The sequence below is a fragment of the Heptranchias perlo genome, chromosome 17 (genome assembly GCF_035084215.1).
Source record: "Heptranchias perlo isolate sHepPer1 chromosome 17, sHepPer1.hap1, whole genome shotgun sequence".
Lineage (NCBI taxonomy): Eukaryota > Metazoa > Chordata > Chondrichthyes > Hexanchiformes > Hexanchidae > Heptranchias > Heptranchias perlo.
Genome location: NC_090341.1, coordinates 5,187,051 through 5,205,496, shown reverse-complemented (window position 1 = coordinate 5,205,496; position 18,446 = coordinate 5,187,051). Strand labels below are relative to the sequence as shown.

At 47.7% G+C, this 18,446-nt stretch overlaps 1 protein-coding gene across 1 annotated transcript in view; it reads left to right on the top strand.

Moving 5' to 3' along the window:
• Nucleotides 1-18,446, top strand: part of LOC137334005 (podocalyxin-like protein 2) — a 59,097-nt gene that overhangs the window by 31,044 nt on the left and 9,607 nt on the right. Inside the window, exons 4-6 of the mRNA XM_067998401.1 lie at nucleotides 6,904-7,502; nucleotides 13,438-13,515; nucleotides 17,181-17,337. Of these exons, the coding sequence (XP_067854502.1) occupies nucleotides 6,904-7,502; nucleotides 13,438-13,515; nucleotides 17,181-17,337 (834 nt within the window). The remainder of the gene's footprint in view (nucleotides 1-6,903; nucleotides 7,503-13,437; nucleotides 13,516-17,180; nucleotides 17,338-18,446) is intronic.

The following is an 18,446-nucleotide window of genomic DNA, read 5'->3' as shown; positions in this document are numbered from 1 at the left end:
TGCCCTAAGCTTGGCCTCCGTAACCCCGAACCTGTGCCCTCTTGTGATGTCGCCTTAGTGTACATGAAAGTATTATTTCAGATTTATTTTTTCTGTGCCCTCTGAGATGTCTGTATTCGAGGCTGAAGGGCCCTGGCGTATCTAATTGTTCCTGGGAGCTTATCTCTCTAACAACCGAGGTCAGCCTCCTAGCTTTCCTTTGGCTTCTAATTTTTTGTGCGGACGCTCAGATAAGCTACTTAAAAAAAATCCCAGCCAGCGTCTAATCCTTATCTGAGCCCTGTATTTAGTAAAATAAATAGATGCTGTAATGAAAGCAAACCATTGAACTGCCCAGACACAACTAATAACAACTGACCTACATTTATATACTGGGGCCTCTGTGCGGCTGGTTGGAGCCTGTGAGCTTGATTTCCAAAGTCCGAAAAGAGTGTCGGTTAATGAAATATTTTTTGTAGATAGGTCAGAGGTAAAAGTTCTTATCTGCAGAAAAGCAGAAAATCATAGTTGATTTAAAGAAACGATAAAATAATTCCAGCCTAGGGGTCGCCAACCCTCCAGGATTGTCCTGGAGTGTCCAGGAATTAATGATCAATCTCCTGGACACTGCCGCAAAAAAAAACCCGGGAGAAAAAAATCATCGGGGGTGTTAAAAAAAAAACATTGTGTGTTATTTTAATTTTCTTTGAGAACTTACGTTTATTATTGGAGATGGGGGAAAGAAAAGGGCTGTTTGACAGACAGTCAAGAATCATCCAATCGGGAGTGTGTTCACTTTCCAATCGCTTGTGGGAAGGCGGGGCCTCGCGAGGATGGACGTGTCGGGCGCCCAATGGCGGGAGCGTGGGGGCTGGAGGGGGCGGTGCGGTTGTGGGCGAGAGGTCACGTCATGAAACTTCCAGGAATGTGTCCAACCAGGGTTGGCAATCCTATTGCAGCCGCGAGGAAGGGGGGAGGGTGTGGGATTTAGGCAGAGTTGTGGTGGGAGGTGTCGGAATTTGATGGATGGAGCGTGGAACCACTCAGTGACTCCCTACTCCTGCTCCTATTTCTCATGTTCTTAAAATCAAGGGATATGGGGATAGGGCGGGAAAGTGGAGTTGAGGTAGAAGATCAGCCATGATCTTAGTGAATGGCGGAGCAGGCTCGAGGGGCCACATGGCCCACTCCTGCTCCTATTTCATTTGTTCTCATGTTTAGCTAAGTTACCCCACAAATTCCGACTCCGGGGTTGGGGGGTTGCCATCATCTGCCCACCCCACTTTCATCCCAGTAGCACCTCAGGGCGTTTCTAAGAGCGTTCCTGGGAACCCCGGTAATTTCACACGTTGCTCCCCCTCTTCCATCCGGTGGGTTTCCGGCAAAAAAGGCCTGAAGATGAAAATTTGCAAAGAAAGAAAGAACTTGCATTTATATAGCGCCTTTCACGACCTCAGGACATCCCAAAGCGCTTTACAGCCAACGTAATGTAGTCACTGTTGTAATTTCGGGAAACGCTGCAGCCAATTTGCGCACAGCAAGGTCCCACAAACAGTAATGAGATAATGACCAGATAATCTGTTTTAGGTGTTGGAGGGATAAATATTGGCCAGGACACCAGGGAGAGCTCATCTGCTCTTCTTCAAAGTAATGCCATGGGATCTTTTACATCCACGAGAGGGCAGGCAGGGCCTTGGTTTAACATCTCATCCAAAAGAGTTAACCTCCAATAGTGCAGTACTCCCTCAGTACTGTACTGAAGTGTTGGCCTGGATTATGTGCTCAAGTCTCATGGAGTAGGATTTGAATCCACAACCTTCTAACTCAAAAGGTGAGAGTGTTACCCAGTGAGCTATGGTTGACACTTAAAACAGTAATTGATTCCTGAGGAATTGATTCCCATCAGCATGTTTTTTTATTCGTTCATGGGATGTGGGCGTCGCTGGCAAGGCCAGCATTTATTGCCAATCCCTAATTGCCCTCGAGAGGGTGGTGGTGAGCCGCCTTCTTGAACCGCTGCAGTCCGGGATGTGGTGAAGGTTCTCCCACAGTGCTGTTAGGAAGGGAGTTCCCAGGATTTTGACCCAGCGACGATGAAAGAACGGCGATTTATTTCCAAGTCGGGATGGTGTGTGACTTGGAGGGGAACGTGCAGGTGCCTGCTGCTCTTGTCCTTCTAGGTGGTAGAGGTCGCGGGTTTGGGAGGTGCTGTCGAAGAAGCCTTGGCGAGTTGCTGCAGTGCATCCTGTAGATGGTACACACTGCAGCCACGATGCGCCAGTGGTGAAGGGAGTGAATGTTTAGGGTGGTGGATGGGGTGCCAATCAAGTGGGCTGCTTTCTCCTGGATGGTGTCGAGTGTTGTTGAGTGTTGTTGAAGCTGCACTCATCCAGGCAAGTGGAGAGTATTCCATCACACTCCTGACTTGTGCCTTGAAGATGGTGGAAAGGCTTTGGGGAGTCAGGAGGTGAGTCACTCGCCGCAGAATACCCAGCCTCTGACCTGCTCTTGTAGCCACAGTATTTATGTGGCTTGTCCAGTTAAATTTCTGGTCAATGGTGACCCCCAGGATGTTGATGGTGGGGGATTCGGCGATGGTAATGCAGTTGAATGTCAAGGGAAGGTGGTTAGACTCCCTCTTGTTGGAGATGGTCATTGCCTGGCACTTGTCTGGCGCGAATGTTACTTGCCACTTACGAGCCCAAGCCTGCATGTTGTCCAGGTCTTGCTGCATGCGGGCTCGGACTGCTTCATTATTTGAGGGCTTGCGAATGGAACTGCACACTGTGCAATCATCAGCGAACATCCCCATTTCTGACCTTATGATGGAGGGAAGGTCATTGATGAAGCAGCTGATTTGGCTGGGCCTAGGACACTGCCCTGAGGAACTCCTGCAGCAATGCCCTGGGGCTGAGATGATTGGCCTCCAACAACCACTATCATCTTCCTTTGTGCAAGATCTGACTGCAGCCACTGGAGAGTTTTCCCCCTGATTCCCATTGACTTCATGCCAGCCTAAGTTCGCTATGTGGGGGGCGGTGTGACTTTTCTGACTTAGTCTTTAGCCTGCCAAGGGCCTTGTACTTCCCTCCCCCTTTTGCAATGGCCGGGTGACACTCTGAGATTTCAGCAGCACAGTGGGAAAGGGCACCTCTACAGGTGATGATCCCATCCCTGCGATTAGAGACAGGGCCCAGGCAAGGCCTAAGGAGGGGACAGAAATCCTGCCTTGCCGTAGTTCCAGCCCCTACGGAGATGTCACCGCTTCCTACCTCCCATGTCAATATTCAAAGAAGAGCAAGGAACCAACATCACCAAAAATAGATCAACCAATCAATCGTCTCATTGCAGTTTGTGGGACCTTCCTGTATGCTGCTTAGTTTTAATATTCATTCTCGGGATATGGGCGTCATTGTCAAGGCCGGCGTTTATTGCCCGTCCCTAATTGCCCTCGAGAAGGTGGTGGTGAGCCGCCTTCTTGAACCGCCGCAGTCTGTGTGGTGAAGGTTCTCCCACAGTGCTGTTAGGTGGGGAGTTCCAGGATTTTGACCCAGCGACGGTGAAGGAACGGCTGATACATGTCCCAAGTCGCGATGGCGTGTGACTTGGAGGTGATGGCGTTTCCCATGCACCTGCTGCCCTTGTCCTTCTAGGTGGTGGAGGCCGCGGGTTCCCGAGGTGCTGTCGAAGAATCCTTGGTGAGTTGCTGCAGTGCTTACATAATGTGGAGATGCCGGTGATGGACTGGGGTTGACAATTGTAAACAATTTTACAACACCAAGTTATAGTCCAGCAATTTTATTTTAAATTCACAAGCTTTCGGAGGCTTCCTCCTTCCTCAGGTAAATGTTCAGGAGCCTGAACATTTACCTGAGGAAGGAGGAAGCCTCCGAAAGCTTGTGAATTTAAAATAAAATTGCTGGACTATAACTTGGTGTTGTAAAATTGTTTACAAGTGCTTACATAACTATAACTACCGTGACCCCACTTCTCAGTGATTCATTCTGTGTGAAGAGATATTTCTGGTGATAAGATGCTAGATAAGTGCAAGTCACCCATATAATTAATATGATGTCAAATGACAGATGTGTCACTAAACATCAGCAATATTTGCGTATTCAGAGCTCAGACTGTCCAGATGGCCTCAGTACATTTTGAAACATTATCTTTGCTGCTCTTATGGCAGCTCATGTTCATAGACAAGGTCATCAAAACGAGAGCAACTAAATTATACTATCTTAAAAAAAAATCTGGATCAGAGGTTGCGGAGAGACTAGAGAAGCTGGGATTGTTCTCCTTAGAACAGAGAAGGTTAAGGTGAGATTCAGTAGAGGTGTTCAAAATTATGAGGGGGTTTCGATAAGAGTAGGTAGGGAGAAACTGGTCCCACTGGCAGGAGGGTCGGTAACCAGAGGACACAGATTTAAGATAATTGGCAAAAGAACCAGAGGAAGCGATGAGGAGAATTTTTTTTTACACAGCGAGTTGTTATGACCTGGAATGCACTGCCTGAAAGGGCGGTGGAAGCAGATTCAATAGTAACATTCAAAAGGGAATTGGATAAATATTTGAAAAGGAAAAATTTGAAGGGTCAATGAGGAAAGAGCTGGGAGGAGTGAGGACTAATTGGATAGCCCTTTCAAAGAGCCGGCACAGGCACGATGGGCTGAATGGCCTCCTTCTGTGCGGTATGATTCTATGATTCATAGGTCACATTATGAGTTAACTGACAATAATACTGATAGAGATGGAGAGATGGTCAGATTTAAGTGTGCAATAAGCTGAAACACAAACTGAATCAGTCTAAATTAAAGAGACTTGTTCAGTCGGTGGCTGGACAGCGCTTGATTCTATTTAGTTAGAAAGACCAGCCTCAAGGCAGGAAGGTTTAACTGAACTATTGAACTCTGCGATAAAGAGGATCACCCAGCCAACGGCATGTGACAGTCTGAGGCTCGAGCTGCGGAACCTTCCGGAAGAACCACGTTGCAAATGTCGCGTGCTCTCATTTGAAGCACGGGCTGTCGACTCTCCCCACGATGTGGAGATGCCGGTGATGGACCGGGGTGGACAAATGTAAGGAATCTTACAACACCAGGTTATAGTCCAACAGTTTTATTTGAAAATCACAAGCTTTCGGAGGCTTTCTCCTTCGTCAGGTGAAGTCTGACGAAGGAGAAAGCCTCCGAAAGCTTGTGACTCTACCCAGGGAGCGTGTCACGTAGATTGTTCTTGTGCGCTGTTAATTTGAAGGCCATTCCGATGGGCTCCGAGAAGGTGCCAAGCAGCGGGGTGGGTGGGACGGATCTTCGTTCTGTACACCGCCGATCATTGGATATATCCTGCCACACTTTCCAAAAAAAAAATCACCTTCATTGTCCCACTCGCAATTGGCAAGGTATTTAGGTAATAAATTTAACTGTGGTAAAGAGAAGACTGAGGCCTGATAGAGGCCTTTAGGATTATGAAAAGGCCAGACAGGGTAGACGTAGAGAAGATGTTTCCACTTGTGGGGGGACACCAGAATTGGGGGGGGCCATAAATTTAAGATGGTCACTAATAAATCCTAATAGGGAATTCAGGAGAAACTTCTTTACCCAGAGAGTGGTGAGAATGTGGAACTCGCTACCACAAGGAGTAGTTGAGGCGAATAGTATAGATGCATTTAAGGGGAAGCTGGATAAACACATGAGGGAGAAAGGAATAGAAGGATATGCTGATAGGGTTAGATGAAGTCAGGGGGGAGGAGGCTCGTGTGGAGCGTAAACACCAGCATAAACCTGTTGGGCCGAATGGCCTGTTTCTGTGCTGTACATTCTATGTAAATTCATGCTAAATGTCAATAGTTGGGCGTTGATGGTGGGCTCTGATTCAAGTGTAGGCCTTCCTTTTCTCCCGTCCCCTCCCCTCCTGAAGGTAGTGACTCTTAATGGGGTATGGTTAAATCGATGTTTGATGCCTGATAGTACCTTGTCAGTCAGTTGGTAGCACTCCTTGCCTCTGAGTGAGAAGGTTGTGGGCTCTAAACTCAATTCCAGGACTTGAATGCATAATTTAAGCTGACACTTCAGTGCAGTACTGGGGGAGTGCTGCACTGTCAGAGGTGCTGTCATTCTAATGAATGTTTGTGCAAAATGGCTGCCGTGTTTGCCTAAATAGTGTCTATGCTTCAAAGTAATTCAGTGTATGTGTAGTGCTTTGAAACATTCTTAGGCACTATGTAAATTCAAGCCTCTTTTTCTTTAGGTATGTGTCTTGATGTACAATTGAGAATGAATAATAATTCCAGTCAGAAGTTGATGCCTGTGATTCTGCGGCCTGCATAACAACAATCACTTAAAGGCAACGCATTGCGTGAAGTGCTTCGAAATATGTCACCAACATAAGGCACTATATAGGTGTCAGCTGTGGCTCAGTGGGTAGCACTCTTTGCCCCTGAGTTAGGAAGGTTGTGGATTCAAGTCCCACTCCAGAGACTTAAACACAAAATCTAGGCTGATACTCCCACTGCCACTACTGAGGGAGTGCTGCACTGTCGGAGGTGCCGTCTTTCGGATGAGAATTTAAACTGAGGCCCCCGCCTGCCCTGTCAGGTGGACGTAAAAGATCCCACGGCACTATTTCGAAGAAGAGCAGACGGGAGTTCTCCCCAGTGCCCTGGTCAACATTTATTCCTCAACCAACGTCACTAAAAAACAGATTATCTGGTCATTTATCACATTGCTGTTTGTGGATCTTGCTGTGCGCAAATTGGCTGCTGCGTTTCCCAACATTACAGCAGTGACTACACTTCATTGGCTGTAAAGCGCATTGGGACCTCCTGAGATGGTGAAAGGCGCTATGTTAATGCAAGTTCCTTCTTTCTACATATATTTAAGTGTTGTCTTTCCCACCAGGACTGTCACGCGTAATCTCTTGTTTCAGACGACAATTCCTCTGCTGCTCTACTTCCATTGGCCCCGTTGCCCGTGCCTGTAACCAGTCAGTCGGGCGCAATGGATCCATTCGCTTTATCACCGCAGCCATGGGTTTCCACGGGGGCTGACTCTTCACAGCCGGGCCATGCTGAAGATGAGATGGTGCCAGCCGCGTCACCGGATAGTCCCGGGTTCACCGGATCCAGCTCGGCCCCAGCCGCGGTCAGCCGGCACGGAGACGCCTCGGGCGCCTTAGACGCTGCCGCGACCAGCCCGACGGTCGGATTGGACCAGGGCGGCCGGAGGAACGAGCCGGGAGCTTTGCCGGCCAGCCCCTCGGCTTCTCCTGCCGCCGTTCAAGCCCCCCCCTCCTCGCCGCCGGACGCGAGCACCGCCGGAGCCATCGCGCCTCTTACCACGGCGACCACGGGCAGCGTCTCGCCGATCGGCCGGGGGAGCGGGGCGGGTTTCGCCACCCCGTATCCTGACCACACGACCGCCGTGCCGGAAGCAGGATCAGAGATGGCGGAGCCGGGATTCATTCCCAACGACACCGATGGCACCAAGCCAGCCACAGCCAGAGAGGAACTTCCGGAGACCACGCAGGTAATGAATGTTAATGCTAAACAGTCACATTTCGTAGAGTCATAGAATCATACAGCACAGAAGGAGGCCATTCAGCCCATCGTGCCTCTGCCGGCTCTTTGAAAGAGCTGTCCAATTAAACCCACTCCCCCCCCCCCCCCCCCCCCCCAACCTCTGCTCTTTCCCCAAACTTTTCCCCTTCAAGTATTTATCCAATTCCCTTTTGAAAGTTACTATTGAATCTGCTTCCACCACCATTTCAGGCAACACATTCCAGATCATAACAACTCGCTGCGCAAAAGAAATTCTCCCCATCTCCCCTCTGGTTCTTTTGCCAATTACCTTAAATCTGTGTCCTCTGGTTACCGATCCTCCTACTTGGAAACAGTTTCTCCTTATTTACTCTATCATAGCCCTTCGTGATTTTGAACGCCTCTATTAAATCTCTCCTTAACCTTCTCTGCTCTAAGGATGGTGCTCAACTGTCAGTCAAACAGCTTTTTTATCCCGTCTCCAATATTTTTATAACTAATAAATGTTTAAAAAAAAATGAAAACGCACTTTTTTTTAATGCCCTCTGTGATTTTTATCCCGGGTTTTTGCTCGTAGCAGTGTCCTGGAGATTAATCTTTAATCCCTGAAGACTCCAGGACAATCCTGGAGGGTTGGCAACCCCCTAGCCTATATCTTTATCTGACGCACATTAATGAAACGGGCCATTGCCTTCTGAAAGATTTATGTATTACTGGACCACAACTAGAGTGAATGTCACCTCGAGGAGACACTCTCAACGTGTGTTCGGTTTTGTGGGGTTTTTTTTTCTTGCAGGCTGTCACAGTAATCAAGGTTGTATTGCATAAGTACAGCTGGGAATAACGTATGAAAAATCGGCCAATTTTCTGAGCTCGCTTCCCCTCTTATCTGTGACGGGCTGACAAGGATTGATTTACTTCCATAATGACGAGGCTCCAATCGTGCGTTTCTATTCCTTTGTTTAATTACTCGTTTTTTTTTTTCTCTCCCCACCTCCTTTAGATCCCTAACACTGCCAGGCTTCCTCCAGGGCAGTGTAGGCCGAGGTCGTCTCCATGGTTACCGCCATCAGTTCTGCTGTGCGGTCTGTTGACGAGCTGGTGCATTTTGTGCAAGGCCGTTACTGCTAGTTTAAATCTGACAGCCTCTTGACATTGGGTAGCAATCCAGTCCAAACTGGCACTTAGTAACTCAGTACTGTTGAATCATAGAATCATACAGCATGAAAGGAGGCCATTCAGCCCATCGTGTCTGCTGGCTTTTTGAAAGTGCTTTCCAATTAGCCCCCTGCTCTTTCCCCATAGCCCTGCAAATTTCCCCTTTTCAAGTATATCATAGGCAGGAAATTTTAACCCTTCCCCCTGCCCCCAAACTTGATAGAAACCGTCCAGGATGGTGGTGGGGCAGTTAAAATGGAGTGGGGCCGGGAAGAGGTACCAGGGCACGAAGATGTCCAGAGAGGTTAGGTTTCTTTAAATTTTGGGCCAGGAGGAGCAGGAATGCTCCCCCTCTGAGCCCCACAAGGAATTTGTGGGCCTCTCCTGCTTCCCTTCCGACCCCGCCCCTCCCCCCTCCTCTCCCAACCACTTACCTTTAGTGTCGGGGACCGTTCGATCAGGTCTCTGGTGGTGGGCCTGACGCCCATCATGCAGTTGAGGACCCGGGAGTTAAAATCTCTTGGGGCTTCACGCTTCGGAGGGCCGGCCAGCCTCCCCTCCACCTCGGCCCCCCCCCCACTCTCCCCTGGGGCCGCACCGACCCCACCCTTACTTAAAATCGCCCCCGTAGAATTTTACAGCACAGGAGGAGGCCACTCAGCCCATTGCCCCTCTGAAAGAACGAGCTCTCTGCTCAGTCCCATTCCCCTTACCCTTTTAAAAATGTTTAATCCCACCCTAGGGCAGTCGTTCCGTGTCCTAACAACTCTCTGTATAAAACACACACACACAAAAAAAATCTCCTTACCCCTCCCTCTATGGGAGGGCAACTTTAATGTTATAGGGCTATGGGGAAAGAGCAGGGGAATGGGACTAATTGGATAGCTCTTTCAAAGAGCCGGCACAGGTACGATGGGCCGAATGGCCTCCTTCTGCGCTGTATCTACTATGATGCAATGAAATGCCTCTGATTTTCCCGTCTCGCTCATCCCTCAGGGGCCGGGCCCCAGCACTGCTTGGAAGTTTTCCAGAAATCTGCCCTGTTGGAAACCAGGAACCCATCACACATGTCCCAAAGTCTCCTGGAGGAATGCTCCTCCACCTTTTGACTGACGCACATAAATGAAACAACTCATTGTTTCTGTAATGCAAATTAGAGTGATGGCAGTGTCTGTAACTGGTCCCCCCAAAATAACACCCACTAAATTAACATGCTGTCTTCATGAAACGGTATTTGGTAAATCGCACTGAGCAATCCATTTGCAAAATAAGCTCACTAAATACATTTTATTTAAGGCATTAATTTAAGTTCAGTATAGGGTGGAGTTTAAGGCACTGATTCAAGCTCCGGAGGGGGGAGTGCGGGGGTGGGGGGGTTAAGGCATTGATTTGTGCTCAGGAAAGGGGGAATTTAAGGCATTGAGTTGAGCTCAGGATGGGAGGAGTTTAAGGCATTGATTTGAGCTCAGGATGGGAGGAGTTTAAGGCATGGATTTGAGCTCAGGATGGGGGGAGTTTAAGTCATTGGTTTGAGCTCAGGACCATGGGAGTTTAAGGCATTGATTTGAGCTCAGGATGAGGGGAGTTTAAGGCATTGATTTGAGCTCAGGATGGGAGGAGTTTAAGGCATTGATTTGTACTCAGGATGGGGGGAGTTTAAGGCATTGATTTGAGCTCAGGATGAGGGGAGTTTAAGGCATTGATTTGAGCTCAGGATGGGGGGAGTTTAAGGCATGGATTTGAGCTCAGGATGAGGGGAGTTTAAGGCATTGATTTGAGCTCAGGATAGGGGGAGTTTAAGGCATTGATTTGAGCTCAGGATGAGGGGAGTTTAAGGCATTGATATGAGCTCAGGATGAGGGGAGTTTAAGGCATTGATTTGAGCTCAGGATGGGAGGAGTTTAAGGCATTGATTTGAGCTCAGGATGGGGGGAGTTTAAGGCATTGATATGAGCTCAGGATGAGGGGAGTTTAAGGCATGGATTTGAGCTCAGGATGGGGGGAGTTTAAGGCATTGGTTTGAGCTCAGGATGGGGGGAGTTTAAGGCATGGATTTGAGCTCAGGATGAGGGGAGTTTAAGGCATTGATTTGAGCTCAGGATAGGGGGAGTTTAAGGCATTGATTTGAGCTCAGGATAGGGGGAGTTTAAGGCATTGATTTGAGCTCAGGATGGGGGGAGTTTAAGGCATTGATTTGAGCTCAGGATGGGGGGAGTTTAAGGCATTGATTTGAGCTCAGGATGGGGGGAGTTTAAGGCATTGATTTGAGCTCAGGATGGGGGGAGTTTAAGGCATTGATTTGAGCTCAGGATGAAGGGAGTTTAAGGCATTGATTTGAGCTCAGGATGGGGGGAGTTTAAGGCATTGATTTGAGCTCAGGATGAGGGGAGTTTAAGGCATTGATATGAGCTCAGGATGAGGGGAGTTTAAGGCATTGATTTGAGCTCAGGATGGGAGGAGTTTAAGGCATTGATTTGAGCTCAGGATGGGGGGAGTTTAAGGCATTGATATGAGCTCAGGATGAGGGGAGTTTAAGGCATGGATTTGAGCTCAGGATGGGGGGAGTTTAAGGCATTGGTTTGAGCTCAGGATGAGGGGAGTTTAAGGCATTGATTTGAGCTCAGGATGGGGGGAGTTTAAGGCATTGATTTGAGCTCAGGATGAGGGGAGTTTAAGGCATTGATTTGAGCTCAGGATGAGGGGAGTTTAAGGCATTGATTTGAGCTCAGGATGAGGGGAGTTTAAGGCATTGATTTGAGCTCAGGATGGGGGGAGTTTAAGGCATGGATTTGAGCTCAGGATGAGGGGAGTTTAAGGCATTGATTTGAGCTCAGGATAGGGGGAGTTTAAGGCATTGATTTGAGCTCAGGATGGGGGGAGTTTAAGGCATTGATTTGAGCTCAGGATGGGGGGAGTTTAAGGCATTGATTTGAGCTCAGGATGGGGGGAGTTTAAGGCATTGATTTGAGCTCAGGATGGGGGGAGTTTAAGGCATTGATTTGAGCTCAGGATGAAGGGAGTTTAAGGCATTGATTTGAGCTCAGGATGGGAGGAGTTTAAGGCATTGATTTGAGCTCAGGATAGGGGGAGTTTAAGGCATTGATTTGAGCTCAGGATGGGGGGAGTTTAAGGCATTGATTTGAGCTCAGGATGGGGGGAGTTTAAGGCATTGATTTGAGCTCAGGATGAGGGGAGTTTAAGGCATTGATTTGAGCTCAGGATGAGGGGAGTTTAAGGCATTGATTTGAGCTCAGGATGAGGGGAGTTTAAGGCATTGATTTGAGCTCAGGATGGGGGGAGTTTAAGGCATGGATTTGAGCTCAGGATGAGGGGAGTTTAAGGCATTGATTTGAGCTCAGGATAGGGGGAGTTTAAGGCATTGATTTGAGCTCAGGATGGGGGGAGTTTAAGGCATTGATTTGAGCTCAGGAAGGGGGGAGTTTAAGGCATTGATTTGAGCTCAGGATGGGGGGAGTTTAAGGCATTGATTTGAGCTCAGGATGGGGGGAGTTTAAGGCATTGATTTGAGCTCAGGATGAAGGGAGTTTAAGGCATTGATTTGAGCTCAGGATGGGGGGAGTTTAAGGCATTGATTTGAGCTCAGGATGAGGGGAGTTTAAGGCATTGATATGAGCTCAGGATGAGGGGAGTTTAAGGCATTGATTTGAGCTCAGGATGGGAGGAGTTTAAGGCATTGATTTGAGCTCAGGATGGGGGGAGTTTAAGGCATTGATATGAGCTCAGGATGAGGGGAGTTTAAGGCATGGATTTGAGCTCAGGATGGGGGGAGTTTAAGGCATTGGTTTGAGCTCAGGATGAGGGGAGTTTAAGGCATTGATTTGAGCTCAGGATGGGGGGAGTTTAAGGCATTGATTTGAGCTCAGGATGAGGGGAGTTTAAGGCATTGATTTGAGCTCAGGATGAGGGGAGTTTAAGGCATTGATTTGAGCTCAGGATGAGGGGAGTTTAAGGCATTGATTTGAGCTCAGGATGGGGGGAGTTTAAGGCATGGATTTGAGCTCAGGATGAGGGGAGTTTAAGGCATTGATTTGAGCTCAGGATAGGGGGAGTTTAAGGCATTGATTTGAGCTCAGGATGGGGGGAGTTTAAGGCATTGATTTGAGCTCAGGATGGGGGGAGTTTAAGGCATTGATTTGAGCTCAGGATGGGGGGAGTTTAAGGCATTGATTTGAGCTCAGGATGAAGGGAGTTTATGGCATTGATTTGAGCTCAGGATGGGGGGAGTTTAAGGCATTGATTTGAGCTCAGGATGGGGGGAGTTTAAGGCATTGATTTGAGCTCAGGATGGGGGGAGTTTAAGGCATTGATTTGAGCTCAGGATGAAGGGAGTTTAAGGCATTGATTTGAGCTCAGGATGGGGGGAGTTTAAGGCATGGATTTGAGCTCAGGATAGGGGGAGTTTAAGGCATTGATTTGAGCTCAGGATAGGGGGAGTTTAAGGCATTGTTTTGAGCTCAGGATGGGGGGAGTTTAAGGCATTGATTTGAGCTCAGGATGGGGGGAGTTTAAGGCATTGATTTGAGCTCAGGATGGGGGGAGTTTAAGGCATTGATTTGAGCTCAGGATAGGAGGAGTTTAAGGCATTGATTTGAGCTCCAACTTGGACCCAACGGTGGGGTGGAAAAGTAAAATGGGGCAAGGATGTGTTTGTTTTTGCAGGTGGAGAATCTCTCCCCGTAGCTCGGTATCCTGACTCGCAATGCAACAGCTTTTATCACTGACACTGTTCTTGTGCTTGGCTTTAGCAAGTTGTCTGCAGAGACTGGAGTAAACTAGCCGGAAAGAGTTACGTTATCCTGAACATGACTGAAAACACTGAATGTGTGAGTACTAAACATCATCCAACACAACCTCTCTCTCTATTCTATCCGTTTGATGCTCAGTGTTTCCCCTCTTGTTCCTCCTCAGACTCCTGATACACCGTCCGACACCTTGAAATCAAGCCTCACCCTATAATCTTTCTCAGGCTTTTTCTCAACTTCTAAACTGTAGTTAGTTTAAATATGCTAGTGGATCTCAGGTGGCATTTTTCGCATTGCCGTGACTCGGTGGGCAGCACTCTTGCCTATCTGAGTCAGAAGGTTGTAGGTTCAAGTCCCACTCCAGAGAGTTGAGCACAAGATCCAGGCTGACACTTTTCAGTGCAGTACTGAGCGAGTGCTGCACTGTCAGAGGTGCTGTCTTTTAAATGAGGCATTAAACTGAGGCCCGGTCTGCCTTCTTAGGTGGAAGCAAACGATCCCATGGTGCTATTTCGAAGAAGAGCAGGGGAGTTCTCCCCAGTGTCTTGACCAATATTTATCCCTCAACCAACATCACTAAAAACAGATTATCTGGTCGTTATCACATTGCTGTTTGTGGGAGCTTGCTGTGTGTAAATTGGCTGCCATGTTTCCCTACGTTACAACAGTGACTACAATTCAAAAGTACTTCATTGGCTGTAAAGCGCTTTGGGATGTCCTGAGGTCATGAAAAGTGCTTTCTTCTAAGTCAGATGATAATGCTGTTTTACAAGGGCAGGAGTGTCATACCATGGAAGGCGCAATGTATTACTCTGCTGTTAAGGTAGGGGTCGTGTTCTTTTAACACCACAAAGAAAGAAGGAACTTGCATTTATATAGCACTTTTCATCAGTATTTTTTAAATGGTTAATTGAGGGATAAATGTTGACCAGGTCATGGGGAGAACTCTGGTGCTTTTCTTCGAGTAGTGCTGTGGGATCGTTTACATCCACCTGAGCAGGCAATGAAACGTCTCGCTTGAAAGATGGCACCTCTGACACTGCAGCACTCCCTCAGTACGGCAGTGAAGTGTCAGCCTCAATTCTGTGATTGAACCCCCAACCGTTTGCCTTAGAGATAGATGAGAGAGCTGACGCAAAGTCCAATTTCTGTTAAGCCAACAGAGCCTCAGGCCAATCAGACGGTTGTTTGGTGAGGAAATGGTGCAGATTGGAAAATGCTGCTAAATTTCACTCAACAACAAGTGACTGGCGTCCTTTCTCTGCTTTAAGATTGCTTTTTACCTGTAACAAAGTGTGTTGGACATAAAACTACACTGGGCACAATGTCTTTACATCTATACTAGCAGATCCCACGTGGCCTTGCTCTCAGTGAGTCAGAGGATACACTCTTTTATAACATTAGGGCAGTTAACAACAATGTGCGACAGGGAAAATGTTGCAGGAAGTTAGCAAGACACTGTAGGAAGAGCCTGCTTTGCACAAGACTGTTAATATATCATAAATATAATCTATTACACTTGTTGCAAATTGCACGCATTATGAGTATGTGACACAAAAAAGGAAAGAAAGAAAAGAAAGAATTTGCATTTATATAGCACCTTTCACGACCTCAGGATGTCCCAAAAGCACCTTGCAGCCAATGAAGTACATTTGAAGTTTAGTCACTCTTGTAATATAGGAAACGAGGCAGCATATTTGGGCACAGCAAGTTCTCACAAACAGCAAAGTGATAAATGAGCAGATTTATCTGTTTTAATGCTCTTGGTTGAGGGATAAATTTTGGCCAGAAAAAGTGGAGGTGGTTGTAGGGGGAAAGAGCCCAAGGCACCGTCAAAGGAAAGGGTTTGCGGTGGGGGGGGGGGGGGGTTTGAAAGCCGTTGATTGAATGTCACTGGATATCCAATCAAGCTACCTGACTGCCCACAACACTGAAAGTTTACCATGGCTGTCATGACAACCAGTAGACATACTGAAGCAGCATGCCTGGGCCTTTTTCTTGACAGCAGTTCAAGCGAATAGAAGCATTGTCTGAGTCAATATCTACTCTTCACAGTTAGGGTATATACTGCTGATTTTCGAATTGAAATTCTCTGAATCCTTTACTAATTCTATCATCATTAACGTATCATATTCATTTCTTTTTCTACATTGGTTATACCCATCAGGAAAGACTGAACAGGATGGGGCTCTTTTCTGTAGAAAAGAGAAGACTGAGGGGTGACCTGATAGAGGTCTTTAAGATTATGAAAGGGTTTGATAGGGTGGATGTAGAGAAGATGTTTCCACTTGTGGGGGAGACCAGAACTAGGGGCCATAAATATAAGATCGTCACTAATAAATCCAATAGGGAATTCAGGAGAAACGTCTTTACCCAGAGAGTGGTGAGAATGTGGAACTCGCTCCCACAAGGAGTAGTTGAGGCGACTGGCGAAGATACATTTAAGGGGAAGCTGGATAAACACATGAGGGAGAAAGGAATAGAAGGATATGCTGATAGGGTGAGATGAAGTAAGGAGGGAGGGGCCTCATGTGGAGCGTAAACACTGGCATGGACCTGTAGGGCCGAATGGCCTGTCTCTGTGCTGTGCATTCAATGTAATAGAAGGGAAAAAAATTTCAGGGCTACGGGGAAAGAGCGGGGGAATGGGACTAACTGGATTGCTCTTACAAAGAGCCGGCATGGGCTCGACGGGCCGAATGGCGGCCTCCTGTACTGGTTCTATGATTAATATTCATTTCAGTGCATTGGATGTTTCTACAAAGAGCCACAGTACCATCAGCCACCCAGTGGCGGCGCTGTTGTCGTTAGCAGACACTCTGCTGCCCATTGCCACCTGCAGGTCTTCAGTGGGACTGCACCCTGGACACACCTTCCCAAATCATACCATTCATTTCTTCTTCTATTTTCTTTCAGCAGATCTGGGTGTGTTGGGGGTGGGATTCTGCTAAGTGGCAACATTGTTTTTATTTCCTTTCAATTTTCTCCCTCTCCTGAAAATGGCGTCCTCTGCTGGAGTAAGGTTGCACAGATGCCGACAGCAACCCCTGTAACAGCTGCACAGAGCTCTGGTCAGACCCCATCTGGAGTACTGAATCCAGTTCTGGGCACCGCACCTCAGGAAGGATATATTGGCCTTAGAGGGGGTGCAGTGCAGATTCACCGGAATGATACTGGGTTAAATTATGAGGACAGGTTGCACAGACTAGGCTTGTATTCCCTTGAATATAGAAGATTATGGGGTGATCTAACTGAGGTGTTCATGCTAACCTACATTACCTCCCAATCGTCCAGCACCTCCAATTTAAAATTCTTATCCTTGCCTTTAAATCCCTCCATGGCCTCGCCCCTCCCTATCTCTGTAACCTCCTCCAGTCCTACAACCCCACACCCCCAAAATCTCTCTGTGCCTCTGACTCCAGCCTCTTGGGCATCCTCCCACTCCCTCCCCCTTCCCCCACTATTGGCGGCTATTCCTTCATGCGTCTAGACCCTACATTCTGGAATTCCCCAAACCCCTCTGTCTCTCCACCTTCCTCTCCTCATTTAAGACTCACCTCTTTGACCAAGGTTTGGTCACCCCACGTAATCTGTCCTTTGGCTCATTATCCATTCTCCTATGGCTTTGAGAAGTGCCTTTGGATGTTTTTCTGTGTTAAAAGTGCTACATAAATACAACCGGTCCTCCCTGTCCAAGGACACTCGAGATCGATAATGATTTTAGTTTTTTAAATATGTTTTTTCAGGAAGTGTTTCGATCTCACAGAGGATTGAAGCTGCTGAAGATGGTGGAGGAGGCTTTCTCCAGGAAATTGAGCACCCCTGCCGATTCCTGGTTGATATCACTGAGCAAACCCAGTGAAGACGACAAGCACCTCCTGATGATGCTGGCAAGTGATCGAGGTGACTGTCTGGTGGTGTTATCAACATCATGGATTGATAGGGCACTAGGTTCCTGACCTCCACCCCTTGCCCCCTCTCCCGTGATTCCCAACGTGCTGATGTTATCAGACCTGCCCTCGGGGTGGGGGGGGGGGGGGGAGGGAACATAGAGCAAAGGTTCAGGTGAGGAGCAACGAGGGTGAAGTTACACCCTCATCACCCTCCCCCCCCCACCCCCCCCCCCCCCCAGGCCAACTGCAGGCAAGTGAGATACTTGAATGGCAGCATTGCCACCCATCTGATTGTGGACAGTCCGGTTTTTTGAGAAGACATTCAGAATAGAAAAGCGAAGGCTGCTTCTTCCATTTCTATTAGACCGTGGTAACTCTGAGGCGCTAGTGCCATGACATCGCCTGAGAGATAACGGGCCTCCCAGCAGCCATATACACTCAGTGACATCACCCGTGAGCTACGTGATTCAGAATCGTAGTTGGAAGGCGATGATCTGCATGGGCCACGTGTGATTGTCCGGGAGTATGATCAGCGCCCGCGAAATAGTGCGGGATAATCCGTTTCTTAAAATTATTTGTTCTCCCGGGACGTGGGTGATGCTTAGAAGACCACATTTATGGCCCTTCCCGAGTTGCCCTGATTCATGCGTTCCAATGATTTTTTTTTACAACTGAATGGTTTGTTAGGCCACTTAAGAGGGCAGTGAGACTCAACAACATGATGTGGGACTAGAGTCTGGTGTAGCACCAGGCCATTTTAGGGGTGGCAGGTTCCCTTCCCTTTAATGAAGCAGTTGGGCTTCTTATAAATATCCGGCAGCTTTCATGGTCATCGTTTCCTGGTGACAGCCAACAAATTACCAGATTTACTGAATTCAACTTTACTTGACTGCCTTGGGCTGCGGTAGTGTAGTTATGTTACTGGACCAGTAATCCTATAGAACATGAGTTCAAATCCCACCAGGGCTGGTTGAGAATTTGAGTTCAGTTTAAAATAAAAATCTGGTGTAAGGGTAAATCAGGGTTTTCAGACAAGATAGAGAGGGGGATAAAAAAGGAGGGGTGTAGTAATATTGGATAAAGAAACAATTATAGCTGTGAGGAGGGATGATGTGTTAG